We start from the raw sequence: 21,141 nt of genomic DNA, 5'->3' as shown, positions 1-21,141 counted from the left end.
GAAATTCAGAGTTTGGACCTCTTGCTGGCCTCTCTTTCCTACTGTGAGATGAAGGGAAATCCATGGATCAGCTCTGGGTCTGGACCTTGCATCTGGTTGTATTTATAACACACTTTGGAGTAACCAAATCCCATTCTGTGATTCAGGTGATCATGATGATAGCAGAAACATGCTTCACTTTTTCCAAGAAGTAAAACTCATGGATCTATGTGTTGTACACCGTGAGAGTTGCATGAGAGAAAACACCATGTATTGGTTGAATGCTTGTTCTTTTATGAGCCTAAGGCTTTGTAAATGATTCTAATAATTGAAATCAACAGAATCATGAGATTTCTAGAGTGAATAGCTACTTCTTCAGATAGCAGTAAACACTCTCTGCACAGTAGATTTTACTAATTAGACAAAGGATACCCTCAGAGAGAGTCATCAATGTGTGGAAAGTTGGCCCAAGTGCCCAGTTTTATACAGAACCCAAATGTCAGTCATTAAAAATTAAGTTGGTCAATGAAAGCGTCTGTCTATGAGTGTAATAAGGAGAATAATATTAGCTGGGGCTAATGTTTTCTTTCTACTTCTTTCTAGCTTCCTACTTCTTTTGGTGGCTTCCCACCAGGACTGTTTTATATCGGTCCTTGTGGTAAGCATGGAGCAGCTGGAGGGCAGTGAGCCTCTGTTGGAGTCAGCAGGAGATCTCCTCCAGCCCTCGGTAGAGCAAGGTACTTAGGAATCAGCCTGGACTTCTCCATCAGAGATCATAGGCAGATCTTAGACATTAGATCTTAGAAAGAGATCATTGATAGATCAATAGACAGAAACTTGGTATAAAATTTTAAAGTTGATGAGGGAGGGGAGGCAGAGACATGGCTGTACCTTGTGCCACCAAAAGGCACTGGGAAGGGTCCAGACATCTCACCAACCCTCTTCCCTGTAAACCACCATACCATGATATGAACTACAACACAGCCAGGTGGACAGTGCATTGCTTCTTGTTCTTGGAAGACCAGTGGAGGACTTGACTGGCTTCCAGCTGGCACTGCAGTACATATACTGTGTTGGTGTGTGGAGCACTTGGCAGGAAGAATTCTCCCACAGCAAGAGTATAAACACACTGGCCTGAAGCCAGTCTGGGGTTGTTTGGAAGCAGGGGCAATGTCAAGGTGACCCTGGCCAGAGGGAGCTCAGCTATCAGCTGGAGCAGCCCAAGAGGGTCCAGGGTTAAACCCACTTAATGATTTCTAGGAAGACTTCAATGACAGGGGGTTGCAGCAGGCTAGAAAGGGCACTGAGATGCTGCTTCAGCTGTTCAACGAGGGAGGTTTTGCTCCTCCTCATCAGTCTGCATTTGTTTCTTGTTTCTGCAGTGTTTGTCAGAGAACTGGGATCCTGGTCAAGGTAAGAAAAGACTTGGTGGGACTATGCTTGTATTTGCAGTGCTCATGACATTTTCTGAGCCCGAGCTGTATCCTGCCAGAAGGAGTAAGACAAGAGGAAGATGGTCAGTGGCAGCTCTGGAAGTTGCTGTACCTTTCATCAGAGAGCTGAGCAGGTTTTAGCTTCCCCATGTCACCAACCTTGCAACACACTGTCAGTGAGATGACAGCAAACAGCACTACATATTTCACTACATTAGATGTCCTGACCTTGGGGCAGTTTTCCCCTCCTTGTTAGATCGAAATTTGTGAAAGGAAAAGTGGGAACGTGTTTGCAAGTGAACGAGCAGGAGGGAGGGAAAACATAAAGATCTGAAAGCCAGCTGCTCTCCCAGCATGCTTTTCGAGATGAAACCAGCCATGCTAGCAGGTGAAACCATTCCTGTTTTGGTCCACCGACGCAGTCAGTGAGTGCACCAGGGCCAGCAGGGATAGTCCCGGCAGGCAGGATGGGGCAGGCCATGGGAATGAAACAGGGCTTTCCAGGGCAGGGTGTGAGTGTGGATGAGATCCCAAGTGGGGCTTCTCAGGGCCCCCAGAACCTCCATTATTGCTTCTGTAGCATGGAAAGTCAAATGTGTAAGGCCTGAGACTTCAGGTCATGAAGTTGGTGCTCAGGCAGCAGCAGGCAACCTGAGTCTCCAGGGGGAAGTCGGAGGGAAGTTGAGAAGCACAGTGCTCAGGGAATTTGCTCTTTCTCCAAAGATCTCTGACCTTTGTCCTTTCTCTTAATGGAAAGAGAGTGGTTTGCTTCAGAACTCTCCCAAAGCCTCTCTGTGTCTTGAGCTGTCTTCACAAAGCCATGGGAAGTAGTAAACTGTAAAGGAAAAGGCCCACATTTGGGCTCAAGGGTGTATTTTGCATGGCAGGGTAGGCAGAGGCACAGGGACTCTGAGCACCTGATCTAGCTGTAAGTGTCCCTGTTCATTGCAGGACAGTTGGACCAGATGATCTTCAAAGATCTTCCAACTGAAATCATTCTATGATTTTATTCTATAAACGGACCTAGGGACAGAGATAGACAGCATGTCTTGCAGCCCTAGCATGTGCTAGGAGTCCGAGGCAGAGGTCCTGTGCTTGGACACTGGTGGAATCAGGCATGTCTCTCTATGAAGACATCAGCAGCCACTTCTATGCTAGCAGCCCAGGAATGTTTCCAGCCATCCAGTGGTTGCTTCCACCATTGTAAGCTCATGGCATTTGCCGTGGTGAGTTTGTGGAAGTGTGATGCAATTTACACGCCAGGCTGCCTCATATTTATATTTCAGCCATCATCCTCCATACCAAAGAGAATTTATCTGCTTGGCTTGCTAAATTACAGCACATTTCACATTCATGGATAGCCTGTACAATAGCACTCATGGTGAAGTCCACCATTAGATCAATCCCGAGCCATCAGTATGTTACATCTCTTCCTTGATGGCCTGAAGCATCTCTGAACCCGAAATAATTCACCTTTATATTGCCAGTCCAGACCTACCTAAGCCACTTCAATCCTAGCAGCCCAATTCCCCTGCTGGTTGTTTTGATGTTCTTCAGTGGTATGGCTCCTAAGTATGTGGACATCTATGTACTGTGAGGTCAGCTTGGAGGACAGTGGAGCAGCTGTGGTGGCTTTGGAAAGGCAGCCACCTCTGCACAGCAAGTCCTCCCAGTGACATGCAAATCTGTGTGCAGACATGCTCTGCAGCTGGGTGTTTTGAGGTGACTGTCAACATTGCCCTATCTTTTGTGACCAGATTAAGCTGTTTTTAAGGCATGTTCAAAGCAGTAACCACAGGGTATTTTTTAACTGGCTTATGCTTGCAGGAAAGATACAGTCACTCGTATTTAAATGCAAGCTGAAAATACTCATGTCAAGTGGGATCTGTAGTACCAATACGTCCTGTAGTCATATATACGATGGAGCACCCATTTTATTTAAAATCCCATATGGTGAGCAGAAAGTGAATGGCTTTTCCAAGCCTAATGTTTTGAGGTGGAACATCATAAACTATCCAATAAAGAGGCTTCTGTCCCTTTTGATGCTTTACTGTGCTGTCAAAAGCACAAGACAAAGGCACTTCCACATGGAGGCTTTGAGAAATAAACCCACACTAGCATTAATTACTGCCTCCAGACAGACCCTGGCCTCCTGCATAGGGGCAATCAGAAGGTTTACTGCTCCTGTTCTTGCCGTCTTGGGTAGCTGCCATCCCTGTTGCTGGGGCAGCACGGGAGGTGATCTGCTGCTCTGGTGATTTTAACCAGGTCAGTGCATGCGGCTTGATGGCACTGCAGGTTTCTCCACTGGCATTTTGCACGATTCGCTGCTGCCAAATCGGAAAGGCTCCACCCAGGTTAAGTCATCCCATTAGCACTGAGCAGCTCCGCAGACTGAACTGTCAACTAGTAGGAACTCAACTGCTAAAAGCAAGATTGTGTAGCATCAAAATCTCCTGCTTTCATCTGTGACTTAAAGAAAACATAAAAATAAAATGGTGAATTATAATAAGCCATTGGGATTTCTTTCCTACCTCCTCCAAGGGAAGAAATTACCATTATAACAAACAAACAAACTACCCAGAGCAATGTTGCATTCTTCTGTTTAGTGCAGAATTAACAGAGAATGCCATTATGCCTGTGTCGTACCTATCAAGTTCAGGAAAGCATGAGGATCTGGAACAGAAGTAATAAATAGCTAGCAGAAATGAGCCAGAGGCAGACATAGGCACAGCTGTACCTCAGAGGGATTATTCAGGTTTTGGTGACAGAAGACATTTGGATTCACAAACATTTGCCAGGGGCCATCACTTGCTGGGAAAGCTGAGACCATAGTGTCCTTAAGTTCTCTTTCAGTGCAAGCTGGCATGTGTGTGGCCATGCAAAGCTGACGCAAGTTAATGAAACAAGTGGCAGCATTTATAACCCCTGCAGTCCCTGGAATTGTTTTCCTAGCACATCCTTTGTTGCTGAATTATTGCTATGGACTTTTTTAGTAGTAGGACAGACCTGGATCTACTGCATCATGGTTTACGAAGCCAGTACATTCATCTGATGGTAGGAATTTTTGCTGTAAAAATGCTGGCTTAATAAGCGAGTGTTGATTTGTAAAGAAGAAAATGAGGAGATGGGGAGGAAGAATGGCTCCGTCTTTCATCTTCTGTGAAGGTTACTGTGGGGCGGCAGAGGAGCCATGGGTGCCCAGCCGTGCGACGTGACAGCCTGCAGAGCACAGCCTCTGACAAATGGGCTCTGACAAGGGCAATTGACAAAAGCAAGAGCCAGCGCCTGAATTTTAAGGACTCTTTCCTTTTCTTTTCTGCTTTCAGGAAGGCTGTTGTCAGACAGCTGTTTGATGCAAAGCAGACTGATATATGACGTGGTCCCTGTGGGAAGCTGGGGGAGATGCACACAGGAGCCAGCCCACCCTCACCTGCCTCCCTTCCCTGTGTCACACTGTGACATATTCGCCATCCTCACGGAGCCTTCTGCCTTCCTTCGGTGCTGATGGGCCATCTCCCACCTCTGAGGAGTCTTTGAGGAAGGCAACTTACGTTGCATCAACAAACAGGCCCTGCCTAATTTCCCCATGGTACTTGAGGGGAAATTCTCTATAAGCATCTGTAAAGCTAATTTAGTCATTTCCTTCTAACCCCACTGTAAATGTTCCCTTTTGCAGGGTGTGTAGAAACTAGACGCAACTTCTGGCCACTGGATGCTGAGATGAGAATTTGTCGTGCTAACCAAATTAACTCCTTGTTGCCTTGTCCCTCTCCATTTGTTTGCTGTAGACTGCAGTATCCTTTGAAGAAGAGACATCTTTACAACATTTATTTGCACAGCACTTAGTCTAAATTCCTCACTGGTCTTTGACTAAATCTTCCAGGCATTCCAGCTACCCACATAATATATTAAAGCAACAAGTAGCTCTCTTACAGGGCCCCAGTTGGGACAGGCATGCATTGTTGGTTCCTTTAAAAACCTATGCTCTTTGTTTCCTTCCAAATATTTAAACAAACAGTATTTTCATTTCAGGCTCTTTAACTCTTTCCCACATCTTGTGGTATCTTCCTAAAGTAAAGTGTCAGGGGTCCCAAATCCTCAGTAGATCATAGAACAGAATCACAGAATCACAATCATTAAGGTTGGAAAAGACCTCTAAGATCAGCCAGTCCAACCGTCAGCCCACCCCCACCACGCCCACTGCCCACATTCCTGAGTGCCACATCCACACGGCTCTTCAACACCTCCAGGGATGGTGACTACACCACCTCCATGGGCAGTCTGTGCCACTGCCTCACTGCTCTTGCTAAGAAATTGTTCCTAATATCCAACCTGATATGTGCATATGGAGAGTGTACACTCAGAGCTTCACCAGTGCCTTTAGAGTTCCATAAAGTCCTCCTCAATGGAAGAACAGGCTGCCAAAACAGCTTGCCATGTAATATATATTGTCTGGTTAATGTGTGCCTAGTGTGAAGCTCAGTCCTTGGTTATCTTTATGGTTAGGGCTGGGGTTCACTTTGAAAGAATGAGAAACCACGGAGTTGCAGTTCACTGCAATGGTGAGGGGCTGCCCAGAGAAAGTGCAAGCTGCTGAGAGATCATCTCTGAGTTATCTTCTGCAGGGGCTATGTGTGGATGACCCACCCGAAGGTCACACCTCATGTAGGTTTACATGAGTCACACCTCATGTAGGTGTACAGTTAGGTTTAGCCCTCAAGTTGCACCAGGGTAAGTTTAGGATGGATATCAAGAAAATCTTCTTTACAGAAAGGGTTGTTAAGCACTGGAATGGGCTCCCCAGGGAGGTGGTTGAGTCACCACCCCTGGATGTGCTTAAAAACCGTTTGGATGTGGTGCTCAGGGACATGGTTTAGCAGAGGGTTGTTAGAGTTAGGGTAGTATGGTTAGGTTGTGGTTGGACTTGGTGATCCTTAAGGTCTTTTCCAACCTCAGCTATTCTATGGTTCTATGATTAAGGTTGAGGGACGGAGATAGTGTGGGGGTACAATTGTTGTGGAGTGGAGAAGGTGTCTGCAAAAGGAAAAAGTAGTCTGCCGGGAGGTCTTCGCTATGAGATGCTATTTGCATGGGATGTATGTGGAAGGCCATGTCCAAAGGTCAAATAAGGGTAAGGTTACCTCTAGGGTTGAGGAAGGAAGGCTGCCTGGATTTCTAGTTGGCTTTTGGGTGGAAAGAGACTTCCCAAAGCAAGTGCAGTTCCAAGAGAACTTGTCTGTGAATCAGTTTTCAGTTTGGACAATGTCTGAGGCACCTTATCCAAAGACTGTTCATCAGTTGCTTTTAGGTTTGTGGTTCACAATGAGGTTAAGAAGAGGAAATGGCTGGAGGCGCTGTTGTGTTGGGGTGGAGATAGTACCTGTGAAAAGGAAGCAAGGAGGCAAGATTATTTTTATTTGAGCAATTCCTGAGGCTCATTGCCCATAAGCCAATTGTTATTTTGCATTATGGTTAGGACTGAGTGAGGGAGAAGTCGTGGAGCTAAGAGATCTTGGCAGCAAGGTACCTGTAGACTGGTTGCCTCTCCAAAGACTGGCCATCACTGCTTAAGTGAGATTTGTGCCTAGGGTTCAGAGTAAGTCTGGAACAGTGAGAAGCTTTAAAGGAGCTGCCAAAGGGAAAGGTAAGCTGTGGGGAGAACTTGGCTGTGAGGCAGTTTTGTCTGGCATATATCTGTGAAGCCTTGACTAGCGCTTAGGCTTCCACAGGGTTGTAGCTGAGAGGGAAAGCCAAGGGCTGCTTCTGGAAAGAGATCACCTGAGGAAACTCTTGGCTGCAAACTGAAAGCAACTCATTCAGGTCCTCCCGTTTGGGTCCATCTTACTTGTCTGGGGCATAGTCCAGACCCCACACTGAGTAACTGTTGTAAATCTGAAGCAGTTCTGAATTGGTTTGGTTCTGTCACTTTTAGTCAGAACGTGGAGAATAACAGAAAACTGTAATGTAAGCTTAAGTCTATTATTCCTGTTTAACTTTCTTCTAGTGTCCCAGACGTAAACTTTCTCCATTTGTTGCACACAGCCCTTATCTGCACTGCAGGGATGGTTTGAAAAGAAGCATTATTTCTCCTGGTCATGATTTGGGAGTGAAGGGGTGGCAGTTTTATTACCACAGATGAGCCCAACTGCCAAGTTTTAAACAGTTCTGTGATCAGCCCATTCTGCCTCCCTCTTCCTACACCCATCCCTGCATCTTGCTCTGTAGCAGTGTTGTTTGGCTGCATCCGTCCCCTCTGATGGCTCAGGTTCTTGTCCTTGGAACACAGTTATGGGGTCCCGGTGCAACACTGCAGCTGGGAACAAGCCTTTCTGGAGAAAGCGTTTGGCGAACTTCACACAAATATATTTTCCCCAGCAGAAGCTTGAGAGACAGCCTCTTCTCCATTATACACCCTGGGCCATGGGGTGGTGTACTCTGGCAATCAATTAAACTGGAAGTTCAAGCATCAGGAGAGCTGCTGGAAGAAGTGATTGTTGCACCTTCACTAGATTCACTGATTACAATGCTACATATTCACACCTTGCTGCCAGCAGTTTCTCCATGGGGACAAATCACTGAAGCACTGGAGAGATGGAGAGGGTGCAACTCATCAAAGAAACCATATCTGTTTGCAGACGTTCTCTGCAGAACTTAGTTACCACCTGGAGAGAAGCAGTACAAGTGACGTTTCAGAGTGCCCCGAGCAGAACTACCTTTACTCATCCATCTGGCATCTCCATCTTTTAGAAGGAGTCAATCATGTGCAGGGCTTTCAGGCTCCATGGCAAGCCAGGCTCAAGCATAACATGAAGTCTATGAGCAACACCTACACTGCAAAAGAGCCGTGACTCTGTTAACAGGGTTTTCCTTAGCTGGTCTTACCCTGCACTGCTGCTGCTAATATCTCTGCTTGGCCAGAGTGTACATTCACCTAAAAGATTGCCAATTCACATTCTGGTGGTTTTTTTTCCTAAGGAAGGGAAAAAATTCCCAATTCAGTAAAGCACATGAATGTTGTGCTGGACTAGATCTTCTTCTAAGCCAGTCAGTGGCAGCCTTACAACAATTAGGAGGATTTAGCACTCCAGTAGGATCTATTTTACAGACGTGCCCTGAGGTACTAAATTGTCTTAGTCTTTACATAATTTGAACAAAAACCACAAAGCTGTTGAGCGGCTCCTGCACTTCAGTTGCTTTGGGGCTGTATCCTCCTGTGCTGAAATACTTGAGAATGAGGAAATTTGCCAAGGCTCTGAGAGGTAGGAAAAACAGGAGAGAAGAGTCATTAAAATGCTTAGCACCTACTGTGCATGCAATTTGCATCTCTGTTGTATTGTAGAAAGATTAGCTGAATTTTCACAGTGATATTCAGAGATAAATGAAATGTGTCCCCAGTTTGCACATAAAGAAAGGGAAATACGAATTGTAAAAACCTTTTTTTTTTTTTTTTTTTTTAAATGCCTATGAGCAGCTCCATATTCTTCTTAGATACAGTGGGAACTACCGGGGGTGTTTTGGAAGCACCATAGGAAGCACCTCCTGGAATACACGTACAGCCCGGCCCCCTGAGGGAACAGTGACTCAGTAAAATCACTCATGTAGGCATCCCCTCTGTGTTCTCAACCCTGCTATCCTTACTAGACTACATCAGCTCATCAACAAACTGACAACTCCTAGTCATCATGAAAATACTCTTCTTCAAATGGAAATCAGAGGTGCTATTTTCCTACAAGCACAAGAATTTCAATTTGCTTATATGCCCCTCGTGATCTCTAACAGGAAAGAAAAGAAAGGGACAGACAAAATTATGCCTGACTCATGTTTTTACTGATTCATGCCTAAGGAGCTTCAGTATTGGAAGAGATGTGCAGACAGTCAAGAGAGATCTGCTATTTGATGGGTTCAGGAACATTTGCATTTGTCTTCATACAGACCCTTGGCATTTGTCTAATGCAAAGTCATGGGGGGCAACCTAGAAGCCTTCCCGCCTGAAGTCACGCAGCTGTTGCCAGTGAGGACCCCTTTAGGCTTTCCTGCTAAAAATGTCATAGAATCATAAAGTCACAGAACAGCTTGGGTTGGAAGAGACCTCAAAACCCAACCCCTGCCATGGGCAGGGCTGCCCCCCACCAGCTCAGGCTGCCCAGGGCCCCATCCAACCTGGCCTTGAGTGCCTCCAGGGATGGGGCACCACAGCTTCTTTGGGCAGCTGTGCCAGAACCTCATCACCCTCTGAGGAAAAAATTTCTTCCTAACATCTCACCTATATTCCACATCTTTTAGTTCAAAGCTTTCCCCCCTTGTTCTATCACTATTAGACCAGATAAAAAATCAGCCTCCCTCCTGTTTATAAGCTGCTGACCGCCCCTCTTTTGTTGTAGCCCAGGATACTGTTGGCCTTCTGGACTGCAGGCACACACTGATGGCAGGTGTCAAGCTTTCTGTCCATCAGAACCCCCAAGTCCTTTTTCTGCAGGGCTACTCTCAGTGAGTTCTTCTGCTGCTGCCCAGAACACTCTTGCCTCACCTGGTCAAGTCTCATCCTGCCATGTCTGTCCAGTTGGGCCTTGCACTTTCTTCTTGCTCACACAGCCCCCATACTGAATGGTTCGGCCCACACATTTGCTCTGCCCTTTGGTCCTTGGTAATCTACACTCCTGGGCCAGAAGATATTGTAATCTAAATGAGACAACAAATACAAACAAGGCAGGAGGATGTCCCCTCAGGAGAGACGTACACTGGGGTGATTGATGAGGTGAAGGGGAGGGATTGCTTGCAAAGAAAGGTTTTATGACAGTCATTGCCCTAATAGAACTAAAATGGGACAATTTCTTATTCTGAAATCCATCAGTGCTGCTTTGGGTGACCTTTGGCAAGCCAATTCATCTCTGTCTGTGCCTCTGAAAAATGGGAATAATACAGCCTTGCTGTCTGGAGAACCCTTGGTAATTCTGTGATGAAAGACGTTTTATTGGTACCAGTATCATCTTTTATTGTCATTAGCATGATAACAGATCTATCACCTAGCAACGGAGCAGTAACTCTCCTGGCTGATTGTCCATGTACTTTTCTTGAATTTTGGCTCTCTAGCTGCCTGCTTTCATTTGGAGCAAGTTTATAACCCGTGACTGTTCTTTTTTTTTCTTAACATTGCCTGTTACAGACAAGCAAAGCTGTGGTGTCCCGGGCTACTCCTTGTTTCATCCCCACCTTTCACTTCTGCCCCAGTCTTCCATACATGCAAGTGGTGAGCGTATTCCTATTAACTAATAACAAATAATATTTGCTTCTCTTAGATGAGGTACAGAGCAGAAATCTTGAATTTTAAAATGGAACTATAAACTATATTTAAAATTAAAAATATAGTTATATATTTGATTTATACAAATTATGAAGAAAAAGGGAGAAAGAATTAAAGACTGACAATCAGGAAACTTCCTAAAATCTTGCAGAGATACTCCAGGCATCACTTAAAGGACAGATAAAGACGTGAATGTAAATAACACCAGTCTCTGAAGATTAGGATTTCTGCCAGGCCCTGTAATGCCTTAGACCTGTGATAAGAGCAGTCCTATCCTCAAGTGGCACATGGGCCAATCTATACCACTAGAATCAGCAAAAGATTAGAGAGGAGAACAAAGAGAAGGACAAAGGTAGAAAAAGCATTATCCTATATATATATATATATTTTTTTTTTCTTTAAGTGCCCATTTCTCTGATTGGAAGCCTAAAGCATGGAGACACACCAGTTCTGCTTGAACTGGTATCCTGCTACACTTTGGAGTGAGAGATCTGGTAGATGTAGCTTCTCTCCCTGAGAATGACTGCTGTAAAACAGCACTGTCATCCGTCTGACGCTTCACAGGAAGATAATGTGCCAGCTGGATGTTTATTGCCCAGTAAACCCCATGCTGTTCCCTTCAGTTGCTGCTATAATGCAAGAGTGATTGCCGGCACTCAATGCATATGCAGCTCCCTCCTACAGGGACAGGCAGCAGTGTGGGTTTCAGATGTTTCTTGGCGCCTGCGATGTGGGGGAAGCCCACCCTTCCTCTCTCAGATCAGAGGGAGGACAGATGTTCGTTCACAGTGCTGATGTGTCCGTCATCATTAGGTGTCTTTTTAGAGAAAACTGTGCCATAACCATTGCTTTCTTCATAGTACTTATCCTCGTGAGTTTCTTGTTCGTTCGATTGTGTGTTTGCATGTGCAGTTCTTTTTTAAAGGTACCTTGGCCTCACGCGTGATAATAGATGATGATTTTCATATCCCTGACTTCCCTCCAGGTTCTGCTATATCCCTGTCTTTGGAAACGCAGCTCCCCTCTCTCTTCTCAGAAGTCACATCCTCCCACATCCACCCACATCCACACTCCTGCACACCAGCCCCCTTCCTGCTGCCCTAACTCGCCTTCCTGTGCAGCACCATCACTGACCCCAGCCTCAGCTGAAGGCTCGTGCAGACTGGCTCTGCTGTTAACTCCGGCCCTAACCTTACTCTCTCAGCTCTGTCCCTCCTCTATCGGGATCCCTTTCCCCTGCAGCTCTTTCAAGTCGTGACAACCTTCCCAAAGAAGCTAGAAGAACTTCTGGAAGACAACAGAAGTGGAATAAGCAAAGTTTCCTCCCTCCGCCCCTTGCTGTTAGCTTCACTGCGCCTTTGGAAGGACTTTGCACTAGAGGAGATGCTATTTTTGTCCTGCTTATGCAGCTATGCTTGATGCGATGAATAAAGCTGCAGGAGAACAGTCCTCTTGGAGAGGACCCTGAGTGCACTCGGCTATATCATATTTCCAGGTTGGTGCTTGGGCCTCAACAGTGCTGTCACCACTGGAGACCTCAGGGACAAATGCAGCCACAGCAGTTTGCCTTTCTTGTCCCTCACCACCTGTGCATAAGACATGAAACACAGCGATCTGAAGAAACTAACATCGGGGTTTCATTTGACATTGCTGAAAAGATTTGAGGGAAGGATGTTGGGAGTAAAATGTTTGTAAAAATTAGAAATCAGCATCCCTTTAAATAGACCGAGTCTGTTCCTTTCTAATTGCCATATAATCTTATACTTCTGACACGGGAGCACAAGTAACTAATCACTTCTGTAGCCTGGCTGTGAGCTGGGGATTTAGTGTCTTCCTTCAAAGAGGATTGCAGGTAACTGACTAACAGTAAGGTAGGACTGCCTGAGATGACACTATCCACGCGAGCTGCTCTCCTGGCAACCACAATCCAAGAAGCAGAAAATACCGAGAGAAAAGAATGAGCTGGAAGGAGGAGCTGTTGTTTGAACATGCGGATGTTGGACTCTCCCAGAAGACATCTGCAAAGATGAAACAATTGGAGGAAATTTGTTTTGTGATATCCTTTCCCCCTGCAATGTTTGACCATCCTGAGGAGAGAAAGGAGGTTTTGAGCGTATCTGTTTGCAACATTCTGGTGCTTGAAAGGATCTTATAAGCAGGAGGGGGAGCAACTTTTTACGTGCTCTGATAGTGATGGGATGAGAGGGAAGGACTTTGAACTAAAATATGTGAAATATAAGTTAGATGATAGGAGGAAATTCTTTCCTCAGAGGGCGGTGAGGCGCTGGCACAGCTGCCCAGAGAAGCTGTGGTGCCCCATCCCTGGAGGCGCTCAAGGCCAGGTTGGATGGGGCCCTGGGCAGCCTGAGCTGGTGGGGGGCAGCCCTGCCCACGGCAGGAGTTGGGGCTGGGTCGGCTTTGAGCTCCCCTCCAGCCCAAACCGTTCTGTGATTCTATGAAAGATGTCCCTCCCCAGTTTTTTTATCAGCAAGGAATCCTCCTACCTCGGCATCTGATTTTCCTCATCAAGTCACAGTGCTCTGCTTGCAAATTGCAATTAATCACTATGGAGACTGTTGCAAAGTCACCAGTTTGGGATTGGTCTTTCAGCTGAGCACTAAGCAACAGGTGCTGGGTGGCTTTGAGGAAAGCTCTTTATTCACACTGAGGTGCATTGTCTGAAGATGAGGAAAGATTTTCCTTGCAGCTAAAAATAATCAGAGAATCAGAGGATAATGAAGGTTGGAAAAGACCTCTGGGATCACCCAGTTCAACCATCAGCCTACCCCCCCATGCCCACTGCCCACGTCCCTCAGTGCCACATCCACACGGCTCTTCAACACCTCCAGGGATGGTGACTCCACCACCCCCCTGGGTAGCCTGTGCCACTGCCTCACTGCTCTTAAATAATGGCATGAGCTGGGGGGGATTTCCTGAAGTGGAAGAAACCTCGTGACATGGATACAACCCTGTGGCTCATGGAGAGAGCGGGAGTCAGTGCTGGTTTGGAAGGTCTGCATTCACATCCGTCAACAGTAAGAGCTCTACATGCTCCAGCTGCAGCCATAGGCCATCTCCAGCCTGGCTCTTCAGACTGTGAGGCCTGAGCAAGAGCATCTCGCATCACTCTCCCCACTGCTCTCGGCACAACAGTGAGGGAGTCAGGATGCTGCTCTGCACGGACCTGTTCTGAAGCTGAGACCAGCACGTACCTGAGAGCTATGGTTCCTTTCCTTGTGCCCGCACGCACACAGACTGGGGCTGCAGTCAGCTGGAGGGGTTTTAAAGCATCTTTCTGGAGAGCAGACCTAAATATGTCATCCATTCCATTTGGAAATGAGGGCAGCAGCTCTGAGAAAAAGCAGACAGTGGGCATCCGTGGGACTTGCCAGATTAGAGACAAACTGCATGAAAGCACTGTCAGCTCCTTGCTGAATTTACACAGATGCCCCTGCCCTGTCCCTGCCCCCTCTGCCAGCCATCGCGTGACATCGCAGCCAGTGGGGAAGGGCAGTGACAGCCACAGGTAAAGACTGCATGGTGTTGTGCACCACTTTGGTGGCCTCCAGGAGCTGAATCTATGCTCTGACAGGCACTGTGCACAGCAGTGGTGGCGAATAAGTGTGTCCAGAGGCACCTGGGGACAGCAAGGCAAGCATTTTTAACCAGGTGCTGCTGATGCAAATCCATCAGCACAGCCCCAGGTGGAACGCCCATTGCAGTCAAAGGCTCAGTTCCTCACCCAGCATCCAAGAAAGGACAAGATGGGGGAGGGGGGGAGGGAAGTCACATCCAGAAGCATCCATGGGTGAAATATTGAAATGAAATGCTGTGAAAGGGGCCCTTGGGGCTTGGGAATATATCATCTTTGTAATGCACGAGACAAGCAGCCCTGCTCTGGGACTCTGCTTTGCCCCAGTTCCATTACTGTGGATGTACAGTAAGGACAGCAGATGTAGACCCCAAATAATCCTCCCATTTCAGCAAGGAGTGCTGGTTCAGAAGAGAAATGCGTAACGCATCTGCTAGAACAGGTAAGGCATGGTTCTGAAAGCATCAATTCCACCTGTTTTCCAAGAGTAGAACTTGTTTCAGTTCTGGGGAAAGGGTCAGACACATCCTCATCTAAATCCATGCCTTAAGATTTGGGCTGTGTGTCACTGGAGTTAAAATATCCCCAGAAAACCACGGGGCCCTGTTACGTATCCCCATTTTTATCTGGGTTGTACTAAAAATGTATATTAAATTGTAATCATTTAGCAATGTTTCCGCACACACAAAATTCTCTTGGCTACATATATAGCATCATCCAGTACACATTGTTTTGGCAGCTTTATGTTCTTCAGCACTCTCACTGCCTGTGCACCTGTTTTTTTTTCACATGGGGTTTGCCCCACTGCTGCCAACTGTGATTCCTTACACCTTTGCACACGTTTACTGTGTCCTCATTCTCCCACACACAAGAAAAAGAGATTGTGCTGCCTCCGTGAGCCTGCACATGAAAGTCTGAGCAAGATCTGCTGTGAGGGCTGAGGCAGAGCATTGCTGAAGCAAGCATGTGTTTGCTCCTTGGAAAGTGACAGTCAATAAATGTAAGAAGAACCATCGTGGAGGAAGTGGCAGCATGGAAGATGTTTCTGGTGGTACGGATGTAGGATGAGTTGTCACGGAGGGTAACCTCTTGTTTCCCATGCAGAAGCTTGTGCAGGGCAGGTGATGGACACGTTGCAGGCCCCAAACTGCAGAGCTGGCCTCAGAGTATGTCAGGTGCTTCCTGGAATAACACTTAGGTCCATGTGAGGTGGAAAAGGTTTTTTCATCCCAGATCACAAATCTGTCTGTCCATCCAACTGTTAGTCTCTCCCAAATGAGATCTGAACCCTCCTGCTGCTTTCGACAAAAGAAGGTCTCCAAAATCCCAAATTCCCACAGGTCTCTCATCAGGTAGAGAAGGAAACACAAAGCAACTCAGTGAGGCACACAGGAAATGCACGTGCAAGATCATGGTCTTGGCAAATTGGGAAGAAATTGCCCTGGAGCAGGTAGAGGTGGTGGGGGGGGGGGGGCAAGGAGGGGCAGAATTGTGTTGTCTAAGAACCAACCCCGTGATGTTTCGGTCTGTAAAGGATTGAAGCTGTTTAGAAATAAAGCTTCTGGTGGCTTTCCTTGTCTTTGTTTTAGATTGTGTATTATCTGTTGTACCAAGGGACATGGTTCAGTGGTGAAGTGTCGGTGGCAGGTGGACAGTTGGACTGGGTGATCTTGGAAGTCTTTTCCAACCTTGATGATTCTATGATTCTACAATTTTATCTTTACAGGTAGCAGGAAATACAGTGAATTTGGGGATTTTTACATTTGTTAGGAATGCAGTTCCTACAAATGTGAATTAAGAAGTTTCTTCAAGATGACAAAAATGCAATAGTCCTTTTTGTAGAGTATTAATCAACATTTTGAAACGGGGTCAGCACCTTGCCTTTAACCAGTAGACCTCTTGTTTCTCCTCTCTCAGGTATTTCACTGCCCAGCATCAGCAGCCTCACCACAAGGAGGTTCAGATGAACTCCGAGTTCTATTTTAGGCTCAGCCTCAACACCCTTTCTTTCTAGCAGCAGCTAATTACTCGTAACTAAATAATAGAAGGCATCACATTACGAGCTTCATCTGATGCTAAATATTTAAAAGACTCAAACTGATGTAAGCCAGCTTCCCCCCGCACACATCTGGAAGCCATCTTCATGAAAGACAAGTACGTGTAATACACATAGGTCCCAGGAAACACATGCCGATGCCTGTGTCTTAGGAATGAGTGCTCAAGAAGCTCATTTGATAGAAACCTGCTGCAAATGTGGTGAGGCAGTGGCACAGGCTGCCCAGGGAGGTGGTGGAGTCACTGTCCCTGGAGGTGTTGAAGAGCCGTGTGGATGTGGCACTGAGGGACGTGGGCAGTGGGTGTGGTGGGGGTGGGCTGACAGTTGGGCTAGATGATCTTAGAGGTCTTTTCCAGCCTTAATGATTCTATGGTTCTATGATTCAGATAGCACACTACCTCCCCGCCAAGGGGATAAGCAGTGAGGACCTCCAGCTGAGCCATCTCCCAGTTTCCTCCCATACCGTTCTTATGGGAGGCCACCTTGGATGCAGATCAGGAGGTAGGGAGCTTGCTGAAAGGCAGTGGGAGGCACACCAAGGAATGATTTTGCCACATGATTGTATTTCTGTTTCTGCACGCAAGTGATTTATGGCTCTTGTTTCGCAGAGCTGTGATAACTTTTTAATAGGAAACACAGGCAGTGGTTCTGCACCTTGTGGTTTCATTGTGCTCTGGAAGGTATGTGGGGGAGAATAAAAGGGGAAGTGCACAGAGTGCTAAACAAGCAGGGAAGAGGCAGACAAATTTGGAGTTACTGTACACAAAAATAGCTTCCCTGGAATTTCCCTTTGCTCCTTGACAAGCACAGCCTGGAAGCATTATCAGCCAGATATGTGTCCAGGCTGGCATTAGCAAAACCTCTTACTGGTGCACTGGGGCTTAGAAGTTGCCTGGAGACCTGACTCCATCATTTTGCAGTTACACGGATGGATTTTGTCGCAAATGTCAGTTGCTGTAAAGTGCAAGCTCTTCAAGTGCTTCACCACCGGTCCTCTGTTTCCATTGGGTTCTGGGCATAAATAACACCTCAAAAAGCCCCATAAGCTCCAGTTGCTCCACCTCGCAAGAGTTGTGCTCTTTCCCCCAGGGCATGACCCAAAGTGTAAGGCCTATTTTCAGATCTACCAAATAGGTTCCTCGTGGGCTTGGTGCCAAGCCTACCGTGAACACCTGAAAGAGAACATCAGCCAATTGTGGGGGTCCTCAGATCAGCTGCTGTATGAAACAGGTGTTTATAAAGGTAGGAGGAGGAAGAGACAGCGCTTACAGGAACTGTGAGACCAACAAGAACAGAAACACTCCAGCTGAAGCTGCAAGCTTGGATGGTCTGTTTGCGTAGGTGTACTGAACTTGGTGAAGGGCCCTATGAAACCAGTCCCTACAACTGGAACGATTTACTCCAGAAGTGCAGAAGGCTGACCAGCAAATTCCTTTGCTTGAATCAGTGTGAATTCTTATCTGTAGGACTCGCCTGGCTGCCTAGGAGCTCGGTATTCTTCTGAGGTGGCCAACTCTATTCCCTCTCTCATAACTGAGAGTGGCAAGGCACTGCTGGGGAGTGATTCATTTCCCCTATTTCAAATCTCTGCTTTAAGGAAGGGAGAACTAGAGATGCCTATCTGCCTGCACTGGTGACAAATGGAGCTTGGATAACCAACAGAGATGAGATGCACTACATGCAAAGCGCTCATGTAAAGCAAGGGAAATCCAACCCTGTGCTAACATCAGCCTTTTAGGGCTTGTAGGCAAGTCAGAGGTGCCTTGCAAAGGAACAGCCTTTGCTGGGTGAAGGTAAAGGTGCTGGTACTTCTCACCACCTCACTGTTCTGCTGGTTGTTTTGTACTCAGATGTTCCTTGCCACACGGTGACCTGGCAAACAAAGTCAGCACTCCATGGCAATCTTGTTCAAAAAGTATGTATATTTAATAATGATAACAAATACATTTTTTCCCCTGGAATTTCCACTACGGTATTTCAAGAGGTCCCTTACATGGCCACTGCAGTTTGACTGTACATAGCTACTGTCTAAGCTGGATACATGTTTATGTTTTAGCAGTGTAGTACTCATATATTCTCTATAAATATAATAAAAGATTTAACATTTCTACTTTCGTTCTGATTCTTACACATATTTACTGAGTTTTCACAAAAATACATGTCTCTTTCCTGCCTCCCCCAACCTTTTATTGGGTTCCAAGTAAACCTGAGTTTGTAGTTCAAGTCAGTACCTGCCATCTGTTGGGGTGCACAGGTCTGATGCACACACGTGGCGGTGTTGCCACTGTCCCTGCTCACCAACTCTGCAGCACAAATACGTTCTTGGTGTGAAGGAAAAGAAAACACTTCAATGTTTTCAAACAAAAGGAAGAGCTATAATGGACCCCTGGGATACACGGGTATTCTGTACCGATGGAAGATGGCATTTTTCAATCTAAAAATGAGCCACTGTATTTCAGGCCCTTGTTAATATGTTGGGATTTCCATATATATCATTTTACAGCTGGCTTACGACTGAAGTGGTGTCTTCACCACACTGAGGCGTACAGTCAGAAGCATTTGGACATCCCTGCGCTGAACGATGGGCAGCTTTGAGGCTGTGGTGAAGGTCCCATCCAGGCTGGATGGGGCCCTGGGCAGCCTGAGCTGGTGGGGGGCAGCGTGGCAGCAGGGGTTGGGGCGGCATGGGCTTGGAGGTCCTCTCAAACCCAAACCATTCTGTAATTCTGTGATTCTACGACAATCTGATGCAAAATCCCTCTATTCTCCAGCAGCCCCAATAGTAGGGCAATGCTTCTGCTGCCTTGTTTGCAGAATGACATGAAGTGGGTGGGCAGCAATGGGGTGCCTATGGGGGAACCAGATTAGTATGAGCTTTGCTGAGATGTCCCATACACAAACACATATGCAAGCACAGTACAGACAAAAGAAAAGTGTAGTCTTTGGCTAAATCTTCTAGTTTATAGGAAATGGTGTGAACACAAAAACAGAACCAAAAATGTTGCCGGCCTCTCAGATCATTTACTTAGAAAAACAAGACCAGTATGCAGAACATGTTGCTTTTTAAGAAACTTAATCTTCACAGCTCATAACAATACCAAATTTTTGGTAACCACCGCATAACCGATCTTGTAGTATAAAACGGCACTGGTATAGGTCTGTGTGTCCTTTATGAGTCTCTTCACTCACTGCAGTCTCTCAGGAAAGCCTTCGGGTGCTGTGTAGCTGTAACAGGGGCTAATGCAAACCTGCACACAGGAGTGGAACTAGTACAGCTACAAAAAACGGAGGTGACCGGGTTGCCTCAACACAGCGTGTGGCAATGGGGATTACTAACTAAAGCATCCACTTGTAAACCCATTACATGAAAGGAACGGGCCTTCAGTGTGGTTAATTGTCAGGTGATGAGCCTTGTTTTTGAAGTCATGTTCCTTCTGAATGACATGATTAAATTATCATTTTCTTTAGGGACAAATGATGCCATTACTAGCTACTTTATGTAATAAACAGTAAGATCTGCTTCGACTTTCATTAGTCCCACTTTTTCTGACTGTTTAGATCGCACACGTCTTGATTCAAGCTTCTACAAACATCTCCCTAGCAGTGCTTTCTAGCAAGTTGATTTTGGAAACAGCATCTTGAGTTTTTCCCCTTGAATGATGCCTGTAACAGGACAGTGTACCGCCTGGCACGAGCAGGAGGAGCACACGTAGCCCAACCGTGGCCCCAGCTGGGACCAGCGCTCACAGCACCACGCCGATCACCTTGATGAATCACACTGGTAATGCTTGTTGCTCTTCCCATCAACTTTACTGCAATACGAGACTTTGAGCAGTGAAAATACATATTAACATGGCTCTTTCAAGACGTGTTTTACTGTACAGTCTGATGCCTAATGCTAATATTTCTTGACAGCACAAGCAGAGCACTCTTCTTTTCACTTTAATACATGGGACGACCCCTTCCTTACAAGTGGACCTCTGATTTTCTACACTGGACCACTGCACTGTGTTATGTAGAGATGGTGACACGCCTGTGGCTTTCCCTTCTGTTTAGAAATAAAAAAGGCTGGGTCCCAGACAACAGCAATACAAATCCTGGCCTGCCAGACTAACACTGGCCGCTGACAGCATCTGCATTGAACGTGATCTGCGTGGGGCTCATCTGCTGCAGCTGAGGCATCCGTGCTTCCAGCGGTTTGTCGCCCACCGACTGCATCGTCTGGTTCCTCTTCCGCAGCATCTGTCCAATCCCCATCATGGGGAACCTGCCCCTGCTTTTAACACAGTTGGGGCTGCCCAACGGGTTGTTGGAAACCAGCTGAGTAGGGGACACAGCTTCCTCCTTGGCGGGGTATGCTTTTTCTTCATATGTGAAAGAGACCTGGTTGGGGTGGATGGGGGATGTACTTCCTGGCTGAAAAAGCGGGGACAGTGTCCTTTCACTTGAGCTTTTGGAAGGAAAATTCATTGGCGAGCCTAAAATCTTGTACTGGTGGGAGGGGGAGACCTGGTCTGTTTGGTCCTCTCTGTCGACAGACTCGAAGGAGTGCACAATGTTCAGGATGAGGGGAGAGTCCTTGGCCCGGCCCCCGGCCCGTGCTGGCTCCTGCTGGGGGGACTCCTGCCTCTTCAGGAGTCGGGGCGTCCTGGGCAGTGGCTGCTGGGCCTCCAGGTACTCCAGGGAGCTGGAGGTGATGAAGCCGGCCTTGGTCGCCAAGGGCTCGTGGAAGGGGCTCAGGCCACTGGTGGAGTCTGAAAGCAACCAGAAAAGGAAC

General features: G+C 46.7%; 1 protein-coding gene and 1 long non-coding RNA gene across 4 annotated transcripts in view; one reads left to right on the top strand and one right to left on the bottom strand.

Annotated features, from left to right (window-relative positions):
* Positions 1-1,143: 1,143 nt before the first annotated feature.
* LOC107055320 lies at positions 1,144-16,570 on the top strand. Its single transcript, XR_005839481.1, has 4 exons — positions 1,144-1,392; positions 4,742-5,004; positions 5,092-5,209; positions 10,579-16,570. It is a non-coding gene; the product is annotated as an uncharacterized LOC107055320 (long non-coding RNA).
* A 1,696-nt stretch (positions 16,571-18,266) lies between these two features.
* HUNK (hormonally up-regulated Neu-associated kinase) overlaps positions 18,267-21,141 on the bottom strand; it is a 57,173-nt gene continuing 54,298 nt past the window's right edge. For all 3 annotated transcript variants that reach the window (XM_015299710.4, XM_015299716.4, XM_046900846.1), the window contains one exon: positions 18,267-21,118. In XM_015299710.4, coding sequence (XP_015155196.2) covers positions 20,475-21,118 — 644 coding nt within the window. In that variant the 3' untranslated portion in view covers positions 18,267-20,474. The remainder of the gene's footprint in view (positions 21,119-21,141) is intronic.

Source organism: Gallus gallus, chromosome 1, assembly GCF_016699485.2.
Source record: "Gallus gallus isolate bGalGal1 chromosome 1, bGalGal1.mat.broiler.GRCg7b, whole genome shotgun sequence".
NCBI lineage: Eukaryota > Metazoa > Chordata > Aves > Galliformes > Phasianidae > Gallus > Gallus gallus.
This window is presented reverse-complemented; position numbering and strand designations above follow the sequence as displayed.